Source organism: Bombyx mori, chromosome 7, assembly GCF_030269925.1.
Source record: "Bombyx mori chromosome 7, ASM3026992v2".
In the NCBI taxonomy this organism is placed as follows: Eukaryota; Metazoa; Arthropoda; class Insecta; order Lepidoptera; family Bombycidae; genus Bombyx; species Bombyx mori.
In genome coordinates this window covers 6758745-6785230 of record NC_085113.1, presented here as the reverse complement: position 1 = coordinate 6785230, position 26486 = coordinate 6758745, and the positions used below count along the sequence as shown (strand labels likewise).

The 26486-nt window shown below is 34.4% G+C and overlaps 2 protein-coding genes across 5 annotated transcripts; one reads left to right on the top strand and one right to left on the bottom strand.

Moving 5' to 3' along the window:
- The first annotated feature begins 1064 nt into the window (after positions 1-1064).
- Positions 1065-19622, top strand: Msl3 (male-specific lethal 3). 4 transcript variants are annotated; one of them, XM_012694777.4, is made up of 13 exons: positions 1065-1482; positions 2794-2972; positions 3802-3929; positions 4560-4683; positions 6293-6481; positions 7378-7503; positions 8188-8345; positions 9487-9691; positions 11383-11484; positions 14540-14669; positions 16243-16330; positions 16904-16988; positions 17072-19622. In XM_012694777.4, exons 1-13 carry the CDS (start codon positions 1381-1383, stop codon positions 17142-17144), a joined length of 1689 nt encoding a protein of 562 aa, XP_012550231.1. In that variant the 5' UTR covers positions 1065-1380; the 3' UTR covers positions 17145-19622.
- On the bottom strand, positions 19612-25727 carry LOC101743374 (histone acetyltransferase type B catalytic subunit). Its single transcript, XM_004931270.5, has 8 exons — positions 25349-25727; positions 24989-25158; positions 24234-24405; positions 23336-23492; positions 22014-22179; positions 21498-21646; positions 21219-21387; positions 19612-20248 (listed from the first exon to the last, which is right to left on the bottom strand). The coding sequence occupies exons 1-8, from the start codon at positions 25407-25409 to the stop codon at positions 20081-20083; spliced, it is 1212 nt and encodes a 403-aa protein (XP_004931327.2). The 5' UTR covers positions 25410-25727; the 3' UTR covers positions 19612-20080.
- Positions 25728-26486: the final 759 nt, after the last annotated feature.

The following is a 26486-nucleotide window of genomic DNA, read 5'->3' as shown; positions in this document are numbered from 1 at the left end:
TATGCTTTCTTGTAAAAACATTAAAAATAAATTTTAGAAATATCATAACATGAAAATACAACGTGCGCATTATCGCTATTAATCTTCCAGGCAACCGTAAGATGAACAAAATCATAGAAGAAATAATGATAGCTTGCGATGTAACAATTTAAAATGCTTAATTGACTGAATGAGATAGAAAAATATTAATTAAAATACAGCATTTTATGAATAAATAAATAAATAAAAAGACATAGGTACAGTTATAAATATGTACTATAAAGTATGTAAGTAATAAGAACTATTTTATGACAAGAAGTTATAAATAAGAAGAATATTATAAAAATACAGATTTAACGCTTTTTAAAAACGCTCTATGACGTTTTTTGTGGTAACTAATCATAAAAGTAATGTTTTCTCAACATCCCTTTACAGAATTTTAATACTGAGCCAATCTTGATCGACAAAGGAAGTACATTCCATGGCCGAACGGATTCAATAGTTAACGACTGGTCAAAAAAACTTGAGGATAAGCATCACAAAACGCAGGCTCTTAATTATAACATATTTTGGTAGTTAAGTACGATTGAAGATAATAGTGTTTTTCGATTTCCTCCAAATAGGTTGAAATCGTTCTACCTAGATGGATTTTGTAGCCGCCATTAGTATTTCAAATTACAATTTTAATACTGATGGAGTATTCTTGTTAAAGGTAAAATCCATTCGATATTTCTCACTAGTTATTCTCCCCACAAAATAACGTTATTGAAGTAGTACTACTTTGCGATCAACAATTTTCTTAACAGCTTAATCGGGAGACCCACTGCCTACTCCCAAACAAAGCTTCTAAAATCCCCGGAAACTGACCGAAAACATTAAGCTGACCTCTATAATCTTGTACATTCAACCATAGAGTTTTAGAGTTACATTGAAGCATTATGATCTAAGATTTCTTTGCCTCTCCAAATATCAAATAGAGAAACAAGAATGAAATCGATCAACATGTCATTTTGAAATGTAAGCTTTATGCTTTTATGATAAGAACTATTTAGGTTTAAATGCTTTAACTTGACGTTGACAGATCCTGACAGCTGAGAGAAACCAAACAAAACAAATATCTGCAGCAGCCGACGCCCAAACAATAATTATTTTCAGAAATATAAGGCGTGTCCAGGGCGTGTCGCGCTACCTAAAATAATAGTACTGTACCGCTGATCTTACTATTGCACACCACGACCTGGAGTCATTCGGACGTCCGCAACCAGTTAATATCGCTAGGTTATTACAGATCATTGTTTTTTTTTGTTTTTAACTAAAATTTTACAAACTTAACCATCGCATTTGTTAAATGGAGTGATTTTATTAAGTTCCCATCAGTTTTGGGCAAGGCATCAGTTAACAATGGTCTCTACACGGGGGCTACGATATAAATTCACTGAGGGGGAACGAGTCCTGTGCTACGAGCCAGACCCTACTAAAGCCAAGGTGCTTTATGATTCCAAGGTAAAATACTTCTTTTTTTAAATAATATTTTTTTTAAACAAAAAACGAGGAATCTACCAATATGTAAAAAAACTATATATGTTTTAAATAAATGAAGTAAAACCTTAAGGCAGAACCTTAATTTAAAAATATAAAAAAATCCTTTCATTTACTTGTGAAAATCAGAATCTGTTTTACTAAAGAACATTTAAAAGTTGACCACACCCAAAACTTTCTTTGTATATAATTAATGTTATATAATTACAATTCAAATAATAGAAATATACATAATATGGAAAAAAAAATAAGAGTGCTAGCTTTAAAATTTTTGATGAGAACATAATCCAAATAATGCATTTGCTTTTGGCATCATGTTACTTAAAAAATATTCCAATCAAATATTGCTTTAAAAAGCAAAGAAAGTTGCATAAAATATATTATTTTATTGATAGCCACACCTGGACCAGACTTGAGATGTATAATCTTAAATAAATTAATATATTACTATATAATGATACATGCTCTACATTATTTAGTAACTTTTTCAAAAACCACTTAAACTTGATTATCACAAAGAAACTGAATGAAAAATTATAAAATTTTAACATTTTCTATTATAGAGCTTTTTTTTTACAAACGTCAATCTTAATTTTCTATAAAATACAACAAAATCCTACCTAAACCTATCTGCTCATTATAATTGGAGCAAAAATATAGTAGGAAATGAATTCTTTATATTCATTTCAAGAATTTGCACGAACAAAGCAAACCGTGACCACACCCTATCTGCACATTGGAAGTACAACAACTCATGTGTAGTCAAATCATATCAACATTTTAATGAATATAATAATATGTATTGAAACTGAAAATATTTATATCCAAGTAATATATATTTTGAAAACATATTATAATAAAAAGTGAAATTTCCATTAGAATGTATCAAACAAAGAATTTATAGTATGTCTGTATTTTTTTTTTTGCTTTGATGAGTGGACAAGCTCACACCCACCTGGTGTTAAGTGGTTACTGGAGCCCTAGACATATAAAACGTAAATGTGCCACTCACTTTGAGATATAAGTTCTAAGGTCTCAAGTATAGTTACAACAGCTGCCCCACCCTTCAAACCGAAACGCATTACTGCTTCATGGCAGAAATAGACCGGGTGGTGGTACCTACCCGCGCGGACTCACAAGCGGTCCTACCACCAGTAAAAAAACATATTGAAAAAAAATTAATAAAATAGTGAAATTTCCGTTAAAATGTATTGAACAAAGAATTTATAGTGTGTCTAAGTAAAATACTATTTAATTATATCAATAAATAAACAGGTTCTTGAAGTCGTAGAGAGCAAAGACAAACGAGGGCGTAGAACTGTTGAGTATCTAATCCATTTCCAAGGATGGAACTCTTCGTGGGATCGCTGTGTCAGTGAAGACTTCGTTCTCAAAGATACAGAGGAAAATCGACAGCTGCAACGTGATTTAGCTGAAAAATCACAGCTTCAGTTGTAAGTATTCATCACTACATAGTATAAAACAAAGTCGCTTTCTCTGTCCCTATGTATGCTTAAATCTTTAAAACTACGCAACGGATTTTGATGCGGTTTTTTTTAATAGATAGTGATTGAAGATGAAGGTTTATGTGTATAATAGCATCCATTAGATAGTGGAGAAATCAATAATAAATTACAGTTTCCGAAGCGAAGCGAGGGCGGGTCGCTAGTAACACTTCAATGAATCTTTAATATGAATAAGTTTAATAAGTCGTTATAGACAATTTACTGTATTCTTATGCATTTTAGGTCTTAACTACTAAAATTCCTTTTAAAATTAATTAAATATTTTCCGATCAGAATTAGGCCTATAACAATTCTTATTTCTCGATTTCATGTCAATCTATGTTTTAACAACAAAAAATCGATTTTCGATACATAACATTTGAACATTGTATAAAATTTCTGCAGTTCATTGTCTGCAACAGCCACGCCCTAGGCAACGCAAACATCCCCGTTAGCTATTGCGCATGAAACCTAGCCACGTAGTACATACCTATAGACCTACGTACCTAGACATATATTAAGCGTATAATTCGAATACATGATGGCGTGTGTAATGAAAAGTATAATTTATTTGTATCTAGGATTTATTGTTTATTAAAAAACAATAAAAAAAATTAAATCCGCATTGTGCATCCTGATTTGCAAAGTGAATATTCCAAACAAAAAAATGCGTAATTGTAATGAAAAACCTTTGATTTTATTATTTTGTGAAAAACTATAGAAATAAAATTATAGAATTGCATCGCAGTATTATCGACATTGGGGTTTTTTTTGTTAGAGGGGCTTACTTGTACCGTCGGGAACGAAAGAAGGGTGGTAGTACAAGCGCCGCCGGGGCGGGGCCCGCCAAGCGCACCCGTCATGGCTTTAGCGACGACGGCTCTTCGACAAGTACCCAGCCAGACGGTAAATATAACCATAATCTATAGCACACCTAGGGGGAAGCGATCGTTATTAGCGTTCCGGAGAGTCTGCTACCTCAACATATGTATACCTATTATTTGATTGGAAAACGGCTATGGGGAGGGAGACTGTCTGTTGCAACTCTATCGGATTTTCGTAATTTAATTGGTTGTAGCTTCGTTGAACAATGATCGAAGGCTTGCAGAAATAATGTTATTATTAAATTTTTATTAAAATAGATGCAACACAGATTTTTTTAACAGATTTATACTTTATGATTAGAAATTGAAACAGTCGTCACAGTGGCTAGCAGATATTATATTTCATGTAGAGAACGTTTAAATATTTATGAGAATAGATGTAGGCGCACAGGCTTTTTAAACAGACTTTTACAGATTTATAGTTTACGATAACGTACCTACTCTTGAATTTTTACATCTAGTTTTCTTGGATTTCGAAGTTGTATCGAAGTGGCTCGAAGAAATTATATTTGATGTAGAGAACGTTTCAATATTTATAAAATTTGAATATGCACACACAAGTTTTTTTTAAAACGGACTTTTAGAGATTTTTGCTTTGCGATAAAATGCTCTTGAATTTTGATATCTATTTTCTTGGATACGGTTTATTCAGAAGTCGAAACGGCCGACACGGATTCATCGTCTGCTTCGGCTGCCAACTCTCAGCCTCGTTCTCCGCCGCCTAACAATAACCCTCCAGTCGGGAGAGCTCACATCACGTTACCATTCCCTATCAGGTAAGGACTTTAAATTGTAACTAGGATTTTCTTAACGAAAACCTTTTTTTATTGTTTAAATGGGTGGACTAGCTCTCGGCCCACCTGGTGTTAAGTGGCTACCGGAGCCCATAGACATCTACAACGTAAATGCCGCTACCCACCTTGATACAATAAGGATATGTATATTTAATTCCCTTCGACTACATTGATTAAATTCGCATATCGGTTTGCTTTATTATTTAAATTTTTATTATTCCTATACGTTCATATAGACGGTGTATTAAATAAGGCAGTTATTCTAACTCTACGACACCAAGTCTCGAAGTGGGCGATCGATATTCAAGTTGCATTGATAACCGCTTAGTACCAAACCGTCTGTTAGCCCATCTGTCAATAATAAGTTAATGCGTTTTGAAATTAATAAAACGATTTATCAATAACATTTTTTCAATCAATTTATAAATAAATTATTTGCAATCTTAACTTCATTTAATTTTGCATTATTATGAAGTCCACTAGTTCTACTTTAATTAAATTAATTATTTCAACGAATATTAGCCGCTAAGGCAGTAAGACTATCCTTGCATTTTTTTTTGACACATATTGGTATACCGTAGTGGTCAGTACCATATAACGTATATTATACATTCATTATAATTTGTTATGTATAAATCTTAAGATTCTAAAGACTGAAAGAACAAAGTTACAGTAGGTTAGGGGAATAGGGACTAGAGGTAGAATAGGGACAAGTCTGAGATATCACAATACTTTTGTCGGGTTGTTAGAGATTTAACTTTATTGAACCGAACATTACTAAGAATATTAAATAGTTTAATTCAGTCATCAAAGTTTTGTAACTCATTAAAGATGTTAAAAAGTTAATTACCTAAAATCAGGTAGTACCTAACAACAAAATTGTGCCAGCCCTGTCGAAAACCTCTATTGTCCCCATACCATGCTTGAGTTTTTGTAACTTTTTATGATTAATCTTTAATAAACTATATCTTAATGCATTATAAATGAAAATTTAAACTACCGGAAACATTATGATCTCCGTTTTATTACTATAAGTACAAGAAAAAAAAAACGATAAAAATCGATGTCGAATTAAAAAAGTTTTTTTTTATTGTTTAGATGGGTGGACGAGCTCACAGCCGACGTGGTGTTAAGTGGTTACTAGAACCCATAGACATCTACAACGTAAATGCGTCATATGCGCAAATGAGATATAAGTTCTCAGTATAGTTTGTTACAACGGCTGCCCCACCCTTCAAACCGAAACGCATTACTGCTTCACGGCAGAAATAAGCGGGGTGGCGGTGCCTACCCGCGCTGACTCTCAAGAGGTCCTACCACCAGTAATTACGCAAATTATAATTATGCAGGTTTGTTTTTTATTACACGATGTTATTCCTTCACCGTGGAAGTCAATCGTGAACATTTGTTAAGTACGTATTTCATTAGAAAAATTGGTACTCGCCTGCGGGATTCGAACACCGGTGCATCGCTATTAACGAATGCACCGGACGTCTTATCCTTTAGGCCACGACGACTTCAAAGTGTCCCGATTCCTCCCATTTTACGGTACTATTTATGTGAAATAAATTATGAATGTTATTTTGGTTAGGGATCGGCTCACGTTCGATTTCCACATAGTGGTGAAACGCGGTCGGCTGTCTAGACTGCCGGCCAGCCCCTGTGTTGTCGAGATCCTAGAGTCGTTCGTGAAATGGTATGCGCGCGCCGGGGCCTGGCACCAGCCGAGGGCGCGGCACGACCCGCCACAAAGGCCAGACCTACAGGACGTCTCATGCAGGTGCGCAATATTATCAAAATTGTTTCGTGTTCACAGATTCAGAGAATTGTTCTTCGGTTTTAGCGAGACGTGGGCGTAATTAAAACTACTGTCAGCGTTTAATCTCGCGTTGTTTATTAAAGAAATAGCATTTTAAAAAAAAACCTAAGATTAAGTATACCGTAAATGTAGTTCTAGTTATGCTGATATTTTTTTATAATAAACTACGTTACTACAACATACTACGCTATTTATTTGAACCTAATTATATATTCCAGGCTATTTTATTATTATTAATTTATTGTTATTTTTGCATTGAAAAAAATTGAAGACTGAGACTAATACCTATTAGGTTCTGTCCTTTTCTGTTATATTAAAACGATTCAAAGAAAATGTTTAATGTTTTTTCTACCAACTTCAAGATGTACGATTAATTTGAAAATTTTCACACGCATCAAGGACCTATAATAATACAATACTTTAATTAATATGACCTAACATCTAAATATGTGCTTGACAATTATTACCAAACTTTTCTATATATTTTTATAACTTTTTATAACTTTTTTTATTTAGTTCAGCTTGCTATTAAAACGAGTTTTTTTTTTTTTTTAAATTAGTTATCTTAATATGTATATTTATTTTATTTTTCTTATTTTACTTCTCTATTCTCTATCTCTATTTATTTTACATCTCTTTTAACTTCTATTAAATGAATAAATTCAGCTCGCATGGAGTGTTTCTACGGCTTTACGTATTTCTTTAATAAAATAATCATGCTGCATAAATATTATTGGTTTTTCTGCCTTAACGAAACATATCAATCCAACAATGAGCTCGCCCGTCTTAGGGGAAAAGATACGGGGGATGCCTTTGCCTGTTCCCGTGTCCATTCGTAAATAAAAACTATTGTATAGGTTAAACCTTGTACGTGAAGTCGCGGACGGGATCCGTGTGTACTTCGACTTCATTCTCCGCGGCCATCTCCTCTACAAGCAAGAACTGCATCAGTACCATGAGATCTGCGGGAAATTCATAGACGAGTAAGAAATCACAAACATTTTTTTCTTGTTATTTACTAATCTTTTTTTTTTTATTTTCGCAATGTCGACTCAACGGTTGTATATTAGGGAATTAAAACAACAATTTGAAATTAGTTTAAATACCAATGAAATATATCGGTTGTATTAGATACGTGGTAATTTTAGAGAATCCGAATTTTTTTTTATTGCTTAGGTGAGTGGACAAGCTCACAGCCCACCTGGTGTTAAGTGGTTACTGGAGCCCATAGATATCTACAACGTAAATGCCGCCACCCACCTTGAGATATAAGTTCTAAGATCTCAGTATAGTTACATCGGCTGCCCCGCCCTTCAAACCGAAACGCATAACTGCTTTACGGCAGAAATAGGCAGGGTAGTGGTATCTACCCGCGCTGACTCTCAAGAGGTCCTACCACCAGTAATTACGCAAATTATAATTTTGCGGGTTTGATTTTTATTACACGATATTATTCCTTCACCGTGGAAGTCAATCGTGAATATTTGTTGGTACGTATTTTATTTGAAAAATTGGTACCCGCCTGCGGGATTCGAAGACCGGTGCATCGCTACATACGAATGCACCGGACGTCTTTATCCTTTAGGCCACGATGACTTCTAAACGTAACGTCCGTAACGATATATTTTCGCTGGTGAATCTAAATGAGAGCAATACTTTATACGCAGGCAAGAAGGTGAGAAACTGAAATATGTGTTTGAAGAAGAAGAATGTCACTCCCAGGACGAGTCCACCGTCGTTTCGGTCGAAGAAGATCTCAAGAGCCCAAAGATACCCGAGTATTCTCACTTGCCGCCGGATCCAACCGACTGCGAAAATAATGAAGGTAATTGCATTAGATCTTTAATTGAATCTCGTGTTTATTATTTCAAACAGACTGCCAGACCTTAAGATAGCGTTAGTTCTATTTAACTGCAACGGGTGCAACGAAACGTAAATATCAATTATTTTTGAAGTGAAACTTCTTTAGGCGCATAAGGGTAAAAATTTTACAGAACGTCACGCAGGTATGCAACGGAAGTGACATCAAACTACTATGGAAATTAAGTACTTGTCAAATGTCAGTAGTAGTTGTTGTTGTCTTTTTCCAACTGGAAAGGCAAATGTATCATACTATACAGCCTAATATGTTATAATTTTTTTGTGAAATTTTTTAATAGGAATTGAAATGAAATGAAAAGAATTTGGAACATTAATCAAATAGCATGAAATTAAATTAGTCAATTCAATTGGCAAAATATTAGTCATTTACAAATTAGAAATCTAAACATAATGTGACTGTCAACACTGAGGTTTGAGATTGACATTTGACAGACTTTTGGCGGGAACATATCTTCCTTTTTCCCTTCCTCTAAGTCTCGGAAATCTAAAGTTTTGGATTTGTATAATTATAAGCAAGACTTATAAATTAGTTCGCCAAAAAAGTTTCACTTCTGACATGTGTACTTTATAGGCACGCACGTTTTTTTTTACAATATTTGACGGTAGTTAGCGCAGTATTCAAATGTAGATAAATAATATTTCAGGCGTCCGCGACCACGAAAACTCTAAAGTACATTCGAAACATCAGAAATAATATTGGAATACCAATAAAATACGAAAAATATCATAATTATTTCTAATCCTAAATATTTATAAACGACATATATGTATATGTTTTTTTAATCAATAGTTCGAATTTGATAGCAGCCTTTTGATTGCTATATTGCTTGAGGCAGGCAAATGAGTTGAATACTTATATCGAGGCGTTGCTCATGCCATTATAATAATGTTATATAAGTATAGGACTGACAACCGTGAGCACTCATTAACTCATTTGACTATATAGTACGTGGGCTTGTGTAAGCAGCAAAAGAAATCTCGATACACTATTTAGCTGTTTATTTTTAATATTCAGCCATTTTATTAAACGTGCCTTTCTGCTGTGCTTCTTAATGCTAAAGAAAACTGGATTTTCAATTTTGAAGAGGAAGAGATCGAAGAAGGTTCTGTAACTATGGAAGAGAACAATCAGGAGGACGAAGAAGTGATGACCGGTGAAAGCGTCGAGAAAGAAACTTCTAAGACTGATTCGGCCGCCGAGGAGACCGTCGCTGATGACGTCAGCGAGGACGGCGCCCCCGCCCCCGCCTCCGCCCCCGCCGGCGCCGCGCGTCGCATCGGAGCCAGGAGGTGCGTTCGCCACTCAAACACAATGAAATAGATTCATATCAAGGGATGAAAGGCTATTTATTTCGCTTAATACGCGACATTTCTCTTAATAATTAAAGCCCACTGAGTCTCTCGCCGGATCTTCTCAGTGGGTCGCGTTTCCGATCCGGTGGTAGATTCTGCGAAGCACTGCTCTTGCTGGGGCCAGTGTTAGTACCACTCCCGGCTTGAGCCCCGTGAGCTCACCTACTAGCTCGATGAATCTAGAATACTAGAACAGGTAGGAAAAATAATAATAATAATTAAAGTTCCGTTTTATTTGCTATTAGTAACAAACAGCATTTCGATATTTTTAATTGGGACTTTAATAAAGTTTAACCAATTCAAATAGCTGAAGTTTTTTTTGTTTGTTATAATATTGTTATAATATCATCCAAAAGGTGGACAGACTTAAGTCATCTACGAAGTGTTCCCTTACTGAATGTACACGTACCGCCACAAATAGAGATTGAGAAGTCCCTCAAAAGCCATACGTAACCGCGACCACTCCGCCAGGATTGTACGACTGAGAAGAAGAATTATTTCCAAATTTTAAACTTTGAATGGCGCTCCGGTTATGTTACAAAAATGTCGCTTAAGTCAAATAGCTTTTCACTCCTCGATATATAGATTTTTAATGTATAATTCTCTATATTTCGGCATCAAAATCATAAGGTCGAACTCACTATTTCAAATTTTTAATGGTATTCGTCTGTTCTTACTTTAAAATCGATGAAACGAAAAACGACTAAAAATGACAAACCTATGTTAATATAATATTTAGTATGCGAGAGAACGAGACAGATATACAATTGAAGGTTACAGAATTATCTAAATACTTGTCTTAGTTTCGATGTATTGCAACTATAATAAATTGTTTAAAGAAATAATGATACGAAAACTAAAATCAATAGGAGTTTAAAACAATGTATATTAGACCTTATGTCTCTAATGTCTTTGTATAGATTGCCTTGAGTCGTCTTGCTATAAACATGTAGGAAACATTATAACACTTTAGGGCTTTACGCCTTTATATTCTTAACCTTTTGACTGCTATGTAGGTCAACCCCCAGTAACAGAAATCGACATAATTACTTAAGAAGTGTGCCGCGTAGGGCACCGGTGACCTACATGGCAGTAAAGGGGTCAATTATAAGAAGAAAAAAACCTACAGTATTGTTATTACGTCATAGTTTTTTTTATGTAATGTATAATAATAGACCTAAACACGAATTGTCTTGAAGTTTAGTTACTGTTGGTAGGACCTCTTGTGATTCCGCATGGGCAGGTACCACCGCCCTGCCTATTTCTGCCGTGAAGCAGTAATGCGTTTCGGTTTGAAGGGTGGGGCAGCCGTTGTAACTATATTTGAGACCTTAGAACTTATATCTCAAGGTGGGTGGCGCATTTACGTTGTAGATGTCAATGGGCTCCAGTAACCACTTATAAAAAATATATAAAAAAAAAGTTTCGCGGCTGTCTGCTTTATAAACACTATTTCTAATTGAATTAATTCTCATCATGATCATTGCATTTAATGAGTTCCCGTTATTACAACGCTGTTCCGAGCGTGATCACGGGCAGTCTGCTTATGACGACAAGAACTCATACAATAACAAGTGTTTATAAATTAACGTATTGTTCTGTGCTGAAGTTTGTGGTGAATTATACAGGCTTCGTTCTCACAAGTCCGTTGTTTCGCAATCTGAAAACGAGGAGCCGGCACCTTCGACCTCGACTGGCGAACCGAGGACATTCGAAACACTTTCCTCCAGGTAAATATATATAGCCTTTTTTTACACTAATGTTTTTTTTCTACCTACCGCCAGTAACTTCAAGGGGTTATATTAGCTAGCTTCACTGAACGTCTAGACGAACTCACAGGGGTTTCAACCTCGAAGACTTTGCCGAATCTACTAGCGGATCGGAAACGCGACCCACTGTGACGATCCGACGAGAAACTCAGTGGGCTATATATTCGTGTATAAGTTTTGTTTAGATCGAATTTCGTGTAGCAGTTTCGAACCGCTCGCTCCTACCGCTCGCTAACGGAGGAGTTGGTTTTTTACGTGCCGGTTCAATTTGACACTATTTTTAAGGAATTTTATGACCTGGTAACTAAGACTTTTAGGTCAAGTCTTATTTTAATTTATAATCTTATTTTTATGTAAAATGATAATATGGAGTGAAATGAAATGAAATGAAGATGATTAATTTGAGACATTAATCAACTGAGATGAAATGAGATGAGATGATATGGGATGAAATATAATCTCAGTAAAATGGTGGTTATCTACTAAGACTTTTCCAGTGGGCTTTTTGGAGGATCCCGAGAAGCTACGTCCAGCGGCTTTGTCTCATTTTCCCACATTTGTACACTTTACACACACAGATACTAAACATTTAATAAACTATTAAACATTTAAACCTGAAAAAACACTAAATAGACAAAATAAAACAAATCACATAACTTCACTCCTCGCGTTCCCGCCAAAAAGTCCTATTTTACATTTTTATCGTAATCGTAAACAAATGATAAAAGGTTAATTCAACAAGAAGCATAGACACGAAATTTTCTGTATATTATACATTTTATTTCAGTTCGCGTTTCATTCTAAAACTAATGGTAATTACAATAAAAACGTTATTTCGAAGTCACGTTTCAACTTCGATCTGTGGTCTCCAATAATTAAATGAAGCCAAGTCGGCCGAGTTTTATTCTATACTGTGGTGCAAAAATAAACGCTACGCCCATACGTACACATTACGTAATGTACTGTGAAATGTGATACTCGCTGGCGGTAGGTAGGGTAGGTACACGGAAATACAATTCCAAGCAAGATCATTTAACTTAGAATATTGCACGCAATTATACATGCGTCCGTAATTGAAATTCCTGAGATATTGGCGTGGGCGCTTTCCATGAATAAACGCTAAGAAGATTATCTAAAAAAGAACGTAAAATATTTTAAGACAAATAACGAAATGAAATATTTTTTGAATAATACTCGTTTTAAAATATCGTATGTTATTGTGCACAGAAAAAGGGTTTGACAAACTATGGTGTGTAATAAAAATCAAACCCGAAAAATTAGTATTTGCGTAATTCCTGGTGGTAGGCTGCTTTGTATGACACGTGACACGGCAGAATACGGTTTCACAGTTGCGGCAGCCGTTGTACTGTAAAAACTGAGACTTTGAACTCATGTCTCAAAGTGAATGGCGGCATATAAGTTGTTGATGTTCACGGGCTCCGGTAACCACATATCACCAGGTGGGCTGTGAGCTCGTCCACCCATTTACCCAATAAAAAAGTGTAATTTGACAGCCGATTTTAGTAGTGTATAGATTTTAATGGGTTACCGTAAATTACGTCCGCGTTGGTTCATTTTGAAGTGTGTCACTTATGGACAGCAGCAATAAAATAATAAAACTACAATACAAAACACTAACAAAACTGTTTCTCAGAGAGTTAGCAGAGTCATCTAATTGATAATATGTATTTTGTTTATATATGTTTTTATATGTATATATTTATGATATGTATATGTGTATCTATATATTTATGTATATGTATTTATTTAAGTAGGAGTATTTGTATCTATAAATATTATGAATGTTATATATACACATATGTTTAAGTAATATCACCTTCACACTACACCTACCAAGCTTCATCTCTGCACTCCCCTAAGGTAGTCAGTTAGAGAATGCCTATGGCATTAAGTCCGCCTTTATGGTAGTCGCCTTTCTAGTATATGAAGTTATAAAAAATAAAATAAATAAAATAAAACTGTCTCTTCGCTCACATTTTTTTTTTATTTTTATTTTTATTTTTTGCCTTTGTAGGCAGACGAGCGTACGGCCCACCTGATGGTAAGTGGTTACCGTCGCCCATGGACTTCAGCAATGCCAGGAGCAGAGCCAAGCCGCTGCCTACTGCTTAATACTCTCCACAAGCCTCGTTTGAAGAAGGACATGTCATAGCGTTCGGGAAACACCGCGGAGGGGAGCTCATTCCATAGCCGGATGGTACGTGGCAAAAAATACCTCTGGAAACGCACTGTGGATGACCGCAGTGGCTCCAGGTAGTATGGATGAACTCTACTCCGGTGGCGGGCGGTGCGATGGTAAAAACGAGACGTTGGTATCATCTCGAACAATTCCTCAGAGCACTCCCCATGGAACATGCGGTACAAAATACAGAGGGACCCGAAGTCCCTCCGCAGACCCAGAGGTCACATTTCAGTTTTACGTTAAATCGTTTTTATAATAATAATAAAAATGAGATGGAAACACAGAAAATGTATTATTGATGAAAATACAAAAAAAAAGGAAAAAGGCTGTAAAATCTATTAACCTTTTTGTGCTGCGAAATAATCGCTCGTCCCGTTAAGAGTCGCTATCCTATTAAATTACGGTAACCGAGAAATACTTCATGGCTCAAAATAATCAGCGGTATTAATTTTGGGCTATTCTTTATTTATTTCATTTACTTCAGATTTTGCATCCATATAACATTCATTAACAATAACTACAATTTCAGAATAAAATAATAATAATAATAAAACAAAAAATAAAAATTCATTTCAAAACTACCTTAACCTAAAAGCTGGTTTTGGTCTAGAGTGATCATCATTCGTAATATATTAAAGAAATATAATATACAAATAATTATAATATAGAACATCTTACATCAGATGGGCCAATTCCCTAATAGAGCCCTTTATACCACGCACCTATAAGCATAGTAAGCTACACCCGTCCTAACCCTAGTTTTAAAACATTTCATTGTGTACTAACAACTTAGAATATAATAATAATTCACAGGTTAGTTTTACAAAAATTTTTCAGCGTGGGAAGTAGCGGCTCGTCCATGAGCGAAGGTTGGACCCATCCACCGAAAACAGCTCCCGTATCCACCAGCACTCGCACTCCGCTCTCGCTGCTCTTGGAAAAGGTAGCGTATACGTTTTTTGGGTATGACCAAGTGCGAATAAATTTATTTATTTATTACACTTCATGTAAAATTTACATTGGCGGACTTAATGCCTAAGGCATTCTCTACCAGTTAACCAAAGGTAGTGCAGAGTGAATAGTGGTAGGTGCAATGAAATTTATATTAAGTTACAAATACAAACACAAAAAAAAAGTATATACATACATATATATACACAATCACATATACATACATAGATTCATATAATAGATTTAAGTGTTCATCGAAATTTACAAACACGTAGGTAGATACATTCCAAAGACAAGAAAGAAAATTCCGCCGCTCTTCACAATATTAAATTGGTTTTTATTGTAATAATGACGGAAGAAAGCGTAATTATTGTAAGAAAGAAAATTAACTACTAAAGTAAAAAATTGGTATGTATTGATAATAATATAACCAGATAGCCTTTAGATAATATAAATAAACTAGCTGTACCCGTCCGATTCGTTGGGAATTTAAAATTAACATTATTATTTATTGTCATTATTATTAGGGAGTCCAACACTCATATAAATATTAGCTTATCCATTAAGTACATGTATTTTCTACATGGATACCAAGTTTCAAGTCAATCGGATGCATGGTTCAGTAGTTATAACGGAACATCCGTAAAAACCACTGTTTTGATTTATATATTAGTATAGATAACTAAAAATTTTCAACTTTCTATCTCTATAAATATAATATGAGATTATTTTTTTTTCATTGTTTTATGGCTCTGGTGTAAAGTTCGGTTTTTCTAGTTACGACACTTCCGCTTTCTTCATATTTTTCCGTCATTGTTCAAGCGAATGAAGTTACACATGATGGGAGTATATCTCGCATGCTTCGATTAAAAATTGAAATATTAATTTGAGGTAACGACATTAATGATCTTCCATCGAACGAGGGTTCTTGGTCACTCCGGAAGGTCGACCGTCGAAATCTGTTTTAAGTTTGACATAAGCAAGCAAGCCTAACTTGTAAATGTCGCCAGCGCGATTCAGGCCATTATCAGATTTCTTATATTCTGTGATATCTATAAGTATTAAACATTAGTATCTTTATTCGGTTCACGGTAGCCCGCTTGTGGCCTTAACAAATTTAACAATACAGCACTGAAAGTTTGACAACATTTGACATGATATACATAAATCCATTTACATTCAGACTTCGATGAATCTATACTGATATTATAAAAAGAAAAGATTTGATTGTTTGTTTGTATTGAATAGGCTCCGAAACTACTAAATCGATTTGAAAAATTCTTTCACTGTTGGCAAACTACACCATCCCTGGGTGACATACTCTGTATTATATTCTGCAAAAAAATGTTGGGTTTCTTACTAAAACTCCAATAATGTTACGCTGGGTGAAAAAAAATTACCTAAAGTATTTTTTACCTAAAGTTTAAATCGCGTGCGCTACTACCCGAGCGAAACCGGGAGCGAGCTGCTAGTATCTAATAATTTTAAGAGTTAAATTACAGCTATAGTTAATTCATTGTGTGTGTTAGTGTTTTTTTTTTCTTACATAAAACATTATTTCTTAGGTCGCTAAATGGCAAATGATTCCTCGCGACGGCACCGAACACTTGCCGTGCCGCGTCTACGGCGCTATTCATCTTGCCCGCCTCTTTGGTGCGTATGACGATTACCTACCGTTGTTGTTTATCCTACCAACACTGATAGCCTTGAGAGGCTATGTCAGCGTAACCCTAACGTGTAGATGAGCTTTCGGGGCTCAAACCTGGAGACGTTGCTCTAACACTAGCCCTAGCAAGAGAAGTGCTTCGCAGAATCTATCACCGGAAACGCGACCCACTGAGAAGATCTGACGAGAAACTCGGCGGACTAGCTACCGTTACAACAGGGAACCGGGCATATTGTTTTTTCAAAAGAATCACGCAATCTTTACAAAATTCAGTCAAGTCGAGTGACGTCATTTGGGGCCAACAGAAACTACTAGCGATTTACTATTATGCATTGATAAATAACAATTAAACACATTATGAATTGTGATCGATGCTCAGTTAGACATAAAAAAATATCAGAATTCTTACAGTTTATCGATAAAAAAAATGTCTCCCAAAAATGTTAAAGCTTTTTAACGGTTTTTTTTTTGTTAATGGTCTCCGATTGCATATTACCAAATTATATGATCCGCTACGAAAAGTACATAATTAATTGTAATTGTGAATATTCTCATTACAGTGCGATTACCGGACTTTTTAAACGCTTCTCAAATGCCGGACTGCAAGCTGCGGCTCATTGTCAGGCACATTGACATGTTTGTTCAGTAAGTTGGAAAAAAATATCGACTATTTCGTTCATATTATATTTGATTGGGACGAATTAAAATATTATTTTATTTTTCTCCAGGTATCTGAACGAACACAGCGAGTGGTTCGGCGAATCTTACTACGTGGCAGACAGCATCTCGCGATCTCATTAATAACTTAACCACTTTCAATATTACTTATCAAGTCTTTTGGCCTCATCTCATAATAATAATAATAATCAATAATCGTATTTTAGTTTCACTACATAACTACTAGTAGTTTACGGAGTAATCATTGCATTAGTTGAACGATTCTCTGAGTATATTATTATTGTATTAGTAGCTTCTTATAACTCATATTTGGAGCCGGCGTAATTGTAACATCTGTCACCGTCCAGGTAAAAGAAAAAATATTATCAATTTTTTCTTAGGGAATAAGTCGAAACTGAAACAAGTGACTTCTTAAAACGCCTTTCGTAGTGTTTGTTGAGTAGTCATAAAGACATAATCAACTAGGTTTATGTACTTGTAGTGTTGCATTGAAACAAATGCTTCTAATGTAATCTTTGTATTGATGAAAAGAAAAAAAAAGGATTGTGTGCTTTTATGAAACCACGGTAAAAGTGAAACTTTTTTTCACATTATAGACATTTAACTCTGACAAACAACATTTACATTAAACACTGACAAAAACAAAAACAAAATAGCGTGGAGCACTGGAACAAATTAGTAATAGTCTATACACTACACGGTCAGCTGCTGCGAACTATAGGCGCCGCCATATTGGCCTTGGCTGCTCTGACGAGCGCCTTTCACTTTATCCCTACTCCGCGGCCGACCGTCACGCGACATGCAACAGACAGATGAAAAAGTTTGAGTCGATGTAATAAAAGTTTCACTTTGGCTATTTATCGTAATAACGTTTTTTGCCAAAATATTATATACTTTACGTACTTATGTAGGTATGTGTAGTTTCCCTATGGCCGTGTAATACGAGGCTTGTTTTTCATTACAGGATATGTTTATGTCAGTAAATGAAGGGGCGTTTTCAGCCAGGATAATTTAATTAAATGGATTGTGAGGTAGTCCGATAATTCTGTAGCGCGCAATTAAATAATATGCTTTTGTATATTATGTGCAATGTTGTCGCACATCGGTAGCTACAAATAGAAGCCGCCTAAGGATGCAATGGCTGACCGAATTTGTTGGTCGTGTAGACAGCTATTAGCACTTTGCCATTGTTTTTATTACCTTGAAAAACCAGCCTCGGATCAATCGAACGATTAAAGCTTAATTCTCTTGCTAATTTCAAAATACACATTTAAACAGTATTAGCGAATAATAGTTTAGGACTGTTATTAGTAGACGGGCTTACGTACTGAATGATGTCGTTCGAAATAAGAACAACTTATCTATATATGTATTCTCATATTCTAATCATTTTCGTTATGTCAGTTTAATTTAAAAAATTATATGGTTCGTCATCGAAAATCAATACTAAATTAATTTATGTTTTGTTTATTAGGCATTAAGTTATGTATTTGTTTATTTCAAGAATAATTTTAACTGTTACCTAAATTTATATTTTATGAAAACTTCACTCGATCGGTATTAGAATATTGTGTGTGTAATCTATGGTCTGAATAGAGGCTTCAGAGTTACACTTGTACTACTAAATTTCCTTATACTCGCATTTTTAGATATTAGGTTTGTGTTTTGTTTTGAGAAAAACTTTTTAGTTGTAAGTGGTACCTACCGTCACTAGTCCTCAGAGTTGTAAGGTTTGATGCAGAGTCGCTCCTCTTCGCTGTGTGCTTAGTGCGAGTTTTTTAACGTTCTCGATAGCGTAAAAGTTAGTCCAAATTTGTACGCAGTAGGAACAGCGCCCCTAGCGGCAAACGATCCCATTCCATGCAAATATGAGCTAACTTTTACGCTATCGAAAACGTTAAAAAATTCGCACTAAGCACACCGAACGCACAGAGGACTGATGAAAGAGAACCCTTCAAAAACTGTAATAACAGCCACAATGAAAACAGGAAACAATTAACAAATATATTTGGCATCCGTTGATAACATAAAAGTTGAAAGTCGCATATCATATTTTATCGAAAATTGTGTAATCAGGATCTACAAATCGATTTAAGAAATTAGAAATAGTCTACCAATATATTTCGTAAAAATCATAACTAAAAATGTTAAAAGTAACTTATGCATTTTTTAAGACCAATCAGGACATTTTTAGAAATTATTTCAAGTTCATGTCATTGATTTCTCTACTTAATACTCTTAAGAAATTTTGCAACTATGTATATCCAATTCTATTTTTTACCACCAGAAAACGATTTCGACAAGAGTTCAAATTTAAAAAGGGGTTCTCGGTTAAGGAAGCATGTGCATTTATTTAAAATAAAAGTAATGTTTTTAATGATCTCGTGAAAGAAAAGTGGAAAGGCTATTGGAAAGTGTTCCAATAAATATGTTAACTGTAACGTCATGAACGCACTGAGGCAACATCTGTGATTTGTGTCAACTGATTCTCTTTACGTAATTAAGTTTATCGTAACAAGTATCAGTTTTAATTTTAGCATTTTACCTTTTATTTTAGTTGAAAGGACGACTTCAAATATATACTTCAGCGTAACTCCAAAATTTGTTTTATTTCAAAATCACGTTCACACAGCATTTATAACAAAATAAATAATGCCCAAATATTGAGAGGCATTAATGAATTAATTTTCTAGTGACTGACGATCCTCAATCAACATTCGGGCGTTAATTATTTCAAAAAACTTTTAACGTGGATTATCAGAAAATGTGACATTGGAATCATTGGAAAGAATCTTATAATCTTACAATAATAGTATTACTGGACAAAATAATAAGAAACTTGTTAATATTGAGCATTTATGAAATTTATCATTTATATAATTAAAAAAATGGTACTGTCGAATATCCAAAGCTCGTGACATATAATAAGTACACTTCACTTTAATCAAACAATTATTTTTTGTCCTCATGCACAATTTAATAATCTTCGTCCTTATAATTTCACACGATAATGGAGTTGTAAAGGACAGTCTGCAAACTCCGCCTGATGGTTCCGAGCATTAGTCTTGTTCCATCCGATGTATGACGCGGCGGTACTCGATCTCGAGCGAGTGGTATTGACTGGAGAGTCTCGCCTGTGTCTCATTAGCACCAGTAACTGTCACAGTGGCTACAAACTCTTCAGGTTTCAATACCTTCTGAAGCTTTTTCATTTCTAGCTTCTTTTTCTATAAAATATAATTAACATCATATTCTGTAGCGTCCAAACGTTTGTTACTGAATAAGAATGATATAACGGTCCAGTGATTCTCAACCCGATTTGGTATCACAATACACTTTTGCGGTATAAAAAATTTGACAATACAGAAAGAAAAAGATAAAAGTTGTTTCTTACCTCTTACTACATACATGTATAAAATACTATAGTACTACTAATAGTAATTTTGAGTGTAAAATTTGGCAGCAAAAAGTGCCTGTGACACAGTGGTTGAGAATCACTTATATAACCATTGGTTAGGAAGAAACCGAAAGGACTTCTCCATTTAGTTAGTCTTGCTAATGGTAGATTGCATAAGTAGGTACTAGCATTCTACCTATTACTACCACGAAGCATGTTTTTCGGTTTAAAAGGTGATGATATGATAGCCTAGCATACAATACAATTGAAACTTCAATCACATTTCTCAAGGTATAGGACATTGTTCACATTGTGATATGTATGGGTTCTGGATAACCACTGAACAACAGGTTAGCTGTTTCACTGATGAATGCAATAAAAAATATTAATTTAAAAAAAATATTAGAACTAACTATAGAACTAGACTAGTCTATACATTATATAATCTTACTGTAAAATGAGTCCCTTTTTGTGAACTATGATAGAATTCAAATTACATAATATAATATTCCAATGCTGAGCATGTATGTTTTCTAAGTTTAAATTAATGTCTATTTTTTATTATTTAGGATAGTGAAAATAAATTATTGCACTCATAATGTAAGAATCTGGTTTGTTTTCAATGTTGCTGCTGGCAAGAATAAGTATCACCATTTACTTCTGTTATGAAGTAGCCATGTGTACTGAATTTGGAGGTTGGGACGTTGGTTATGTCGATGGATTCCGTTAACCACTTTAAAACCAGGTGGGTCGTGAATTAATTTATTCATCCAAGTACAATAAAAATATTAAATTGGTACCTGAAATGGAGCATTCAGTCTGTTCTTAACATCTAATCTATAATTCAAATATGCAGTCTTATCAGAAGTATTTGTATTCTTCAAACGCAATATTTCATAAATTCTCCTTGCTTGTTTTTTGTTTATTTTAAATTTATTTCGCGCCTGGATCGCCATTTCAGCTGAGAACCTTCAAGAAACATTACATAATTGGATTATTTCGATATGCAAAAGAAGTTTACATTGATCAATTTTAGAATCAATTAATACAACATTACAAATAGAAAAAGCAACACATACCCTAAGTATAAGGCAGCTGGCTGAAATGCCGGTAATCTTTCACAGTTCTTAGCATCAACATAATCTCTAACCCTTTGAAAGTCAGGTGAGGGGTCTTCAACTGTGAGATCTATCACTTCAGGTATTATTATAAAGTGAGAGTATACGGCCTAAAAATACAGATTGAAAATACTAGTAACATTTTATTGGTTAAATTTTCCATTTAAGCAATCAAAAATTTAACTCAACTAACTGAATAAGGTAAACGTAATCTACATAATATGTATGGACCAGGGTGATTAACTGATCACATAATAATGTCATATGCATTATTCAACATTCAATTTGTAGGTGACTATAATCACAACATAGTGTCATATCTTTTATGAAGCAAAATTGGAAGAAGGCTGAGCTTTTCTATGTTTTACAAAAACGATTATCGTTGTTCATGAATTATAAATATCACTTTCTATCGCAATAGGTGAGTAATTTTCATAATGGTATTACCAACAGTAGTAATCAATCTATAGTCAGTACCTGTAACATTTGTGCACAAATTCCGAGTTTTCTGAAGGGCGGTAATGTAAGAACTTGTGAGATTCGTGGACGTTGATGGTTTGGATAGGCATAATATCTGTATACAGTTGCATAGGCAGCTGTAGCGTATCGAACACTGCCTTCACTCGTTTGATATTTCTCAAAACTGGAACATAAAAACCTGTTCTGAATGATCTCATTTTAATAACTATAATACTGTGCAGGCGCGGGGCAACTGAAGCCGCCATCGTTCGAAACATGTCTTTTCGGATCCCTTGTATAGACACTTAGTGCTTTTAGGCTTTTCAAGCACCAGTCACCGTTCTCGTCGAACTCCTCAATTACGAGGAAGAGTTCGACAACCGAACTAATCGATGTACACAACCCACTAAGTTGGTGACCGCACCAGTGCACTCCGTGGGTGACGGCAATGCGCTTTTGCGATCATCATCATCGTCCGCGTCCGGTCAGGAGTCCTCGGGGTGGCTGCGTGCCTATTTACAATGTTGACCGCAATTGCCTCTTCTATCTCTCTCGGATTCCGTCCGCAGGGCTCACAATCTCAGGCGAATGTACAGGAGAGTTCTTTAGTGGATGGGTTTGGTACTACTACTTAACAAGAGGCCTGCTCACTTTGGATATCCAAGGAGACTCGACGCAGGCCCAAAAATAAAAAAAGCCCAGAACAGAACTCTCTATCACTTGTTTATTACAGCAACAAATACCATGAAACATATTTTTATAAGTGAGAAAATAAGGTTATCCTTGTCGTGAGCCTCATTCTTCAGGATGGATTAAATAAACCATGTAAGTTGGTGCTAAAAATATAGGTCTAGTATTTTTAATTGCTTCTAAGAGAATTAAATAAATTTTCTTTAGTAATTATAGATTTCTTAATATTCTTTCCCCAACCTAATCATTCATAATCTGACACACTATTTCAACTACACATGGACTGTTGGATGAATTCACAGAGCTCAAACTGGAAGGATTTGCTAATACTAGCTCTAGCAAAATCAGTAGTTTGCAGAATCTAGCGTCAAAACAGAATCGCGACCGACTGAGAAGATCCAGCGAGACACTCAGTAGGTTATGTCTATTGTTTAAGGTGTTAGTTGAACTCTTTCAACTTGTTCAAACTGAATGGTGACTGGTGCTTGCTGTTATTTATATTTATAATTTTATTTATACTAATGGTAATAAAAGTAACAACCTATTGAATTTTCGGCAGCTTACATTTCTAGCACCAGACATATCTTCTAGTTTTAATAATACAGACTAAAGCATCTAATACTATAAATACACATGCAATAACAACTTACACTGTGAAGAATGTCCACTGATCATCATCAACATCTATGAATGATGCTGCATCTACATACCACAGGAGAAATGTTTGTAAACGTTGATGGTATTCTAGAAAACCTTGAGTTGAAGTCTCACAATAATATACTTCAAATGATCTGCTCTCTCCATCAACTGTAAATTCAGATTCAATTTGAAAAATTAAATTTTAAATCAGAAAATATGAATATTTTAATAGTTTACACAATGACCATTAGATCAAATTGATAAATTTTATGTCGTTTAACAAATGAACTTGGGTATTATTTTCATTTAATATTTTTAATTACAGAGGTTACATTTTATGCACAGCTTGTTATGACAATTGAGACCCTTGACTTATATACAAAATATATGTATCAAACTGTATCCAATAGTAAATTATTATAATATATTAATGTGCAAAGAGGCTTCTGGGGTCCTATAATACAGTTCACAAGGAACTGCAGGAGCCCGAGTTACAGAAAAAAATGCAACTAAAACACTGTAACATATAGTATATGTATCTGTGGCTTAAGTTCTGTTGATATACTAATGGTAGCTTATCATCTACCCATCTGACTTGTCTAGAGAATTCCACAAATCAAGGACATATTTTACATTACTATACATTTAAAAGCAACTACTACACAAATGATGGTTGTTTAAGGTTTTTAATTTAATCTCATTATTCAGAGTTCACTTTTACATGTACAGGTACCATACCGAAATCCAGAAATAGTTGTGCATGATATCATCATTCTTATCCATAGTATTTATGGAATGTTAGTTTAATATGTGAGACCAGAATAAAAATATTTCTGGGAAACTTAATTTTATGAATATTTATTTTCTGTTTTAATAATAAAAACCCAGGAAATGAAAAAAAAAACTTACAAGGGGTTACATTGAATGCATGCAGCATTTTTCCATGTGGTGTGAATGACTCATCTTTCTTTAATTGTGACACAAAGTGATCCAAATTAGTGATATACCCTGGTGCTATAACTTTAGTCAGAGCACCCTCAACATCATCTGCTTTCATTCCTTCTGACTTACTTGGTTCGATCTATTAATTATAATTATAGTACAGAAAAAAATTGTGTTATTTGTACACGAAAAAGTACTAAATCTTTAGATTTTTTTAAAGCTCTTCAATAAATAGAATACAATTTTTTTTTTAAAGTTGGTCGTAAATCAAATGGCTATGAATAGATATTTGGTTTATATCTATACATATAAATAAAATTAGTGTCTGTTTGTAGTATCGAAATAACTGCTTTTTATTACATGCATATCTAATAAACCATTGTATTGTGCATCTACCATGTATATACGGTACATACACCAAAATAACATTTTTTACAATTTTTGTCGGTCTTTCTGTTTGTTTGTTCCGGCTAATCTCTGGAACGGCTGGACCGATTTTGATGAGACTCCACTAATAGGTAGCTGATGATTTAAGGAGTAACGTAGGCTACTTTTTTAGACTAGATTCGCCCCGCGGCCTCACCCGCGGTACAACAATAATCGCATGTAACATCGCGGGACTCTGCTATCAATAATAAAATTTAATGATTCCGAAGCGAAGCGAGGGTGGGTCGCTAGTTTCAAATAAAATTTAAAAATAATATAGAAATAAATAATAATACCTTATCAGTGTAATCAATTCCTAGATATGTTTGAAGACTTCCTGCACTGTAATATAATTTAATGTGTAGATCTGTATATCCAAATATATTCTCATTCTCTCCAAATACCTGGTGACACATGTCGGGACCAAAGCTTGTCTCTTCATTTTCGAGATCATCTACCGACCTCACTGAAAAAAATAAAGATCACAACCTTTATCTACATCTGCATATAAATTTAAATAGCAATGGAAACCGGGATCGTTGGGACTTTTTTTGGGAATCAATAAAACCTATTGTAATGTCTACAATGTGTTCAAATACAATTATAGATTTCATTTTCTTTTCAAAAATTAACTGTTATCCAGACAGCGTGCTTACCTAGTTTGAATTCCAAAACGTCGTTCCCATCAACAACTAAGTGGCACAAAGCATCAGTCATTTTGTAAAATTAACAACGGATTTTGCCGGAGCAATTCCCGCGTAAATTTTATTGTCAATATTTTTTTAATATTGCAAAAATGGAGGTGTGTAATTTACATTTCAACACCGATAAAAAGCAAATTTTGCTTTACACTTCTCACTGCAGAAAATCTTCATGAATAGTAGGAAGCAAATTTTTTTAGCTTCTATTCCGTTTCCTTGGATATGTTTACTTTAGAATGGTTTTCCTAAATATTCTCCAAAATCTATCTGCCTGACTGAATGAAATTTGAACTAGCAGAGTGAATAATGTGATCATAGATAATACACACAACAAACTTGGAAACTTCAAAGCTATAGCTTTTTTTTTAAGGGATTTTATGACCTGGTAACTAAGACCTTTAAGTCGTGTCCTATTTTAATTTATATTCTTATTTTTATGAAAAATGATAATATGGAGATAAATGAAATGAAATGAAGATGATTAATTTGAGACATTAATCAACTGTGATGAAATTAAATGAAATGAGATGATATGTAATGAAATATAATCTCAGTAAAATGGTGGTCCTTTACTGAGATTTTTTCAGTGGACTTTTTAGAGGATCCCGAGAACTTACGTCCAGCGGATTTGTTTCATTTTCCCACATTTGCGCACTTTCACAGATACACAGAACAGTCAATAAACCATCGTTATTACACATTTAAAGCTGAAGAAACACTAAATAGACAAAATAAAACAAATCACACATCTTCACTCCTCGCGTTCCCGCCAAAAAGTCCTCAAAGCTATAGCCAGTTTAAAAACACCATAGCTTAAAGTACCTAGTGTTTCGTTTTTCCAACTGAAAACGCTTACGTATCAAGCATCATACAGCTTAATCTTTTAAATAAATATTATGTTTTATGAAAAATGTTATGGAACGAAAGAAATGAAGTTGTTTAATAAGATACATTAATAAATTGGGATGAAACCGAGATGATATGGATTGAAATATAATCTCATTAGAATTTCCAGTGGACTTTTTGGAGAAGAAACATTACATTAACAAAGTAAAATATAATAAAGTAATTCTTCTTTCCTTTTGCGGGCCTA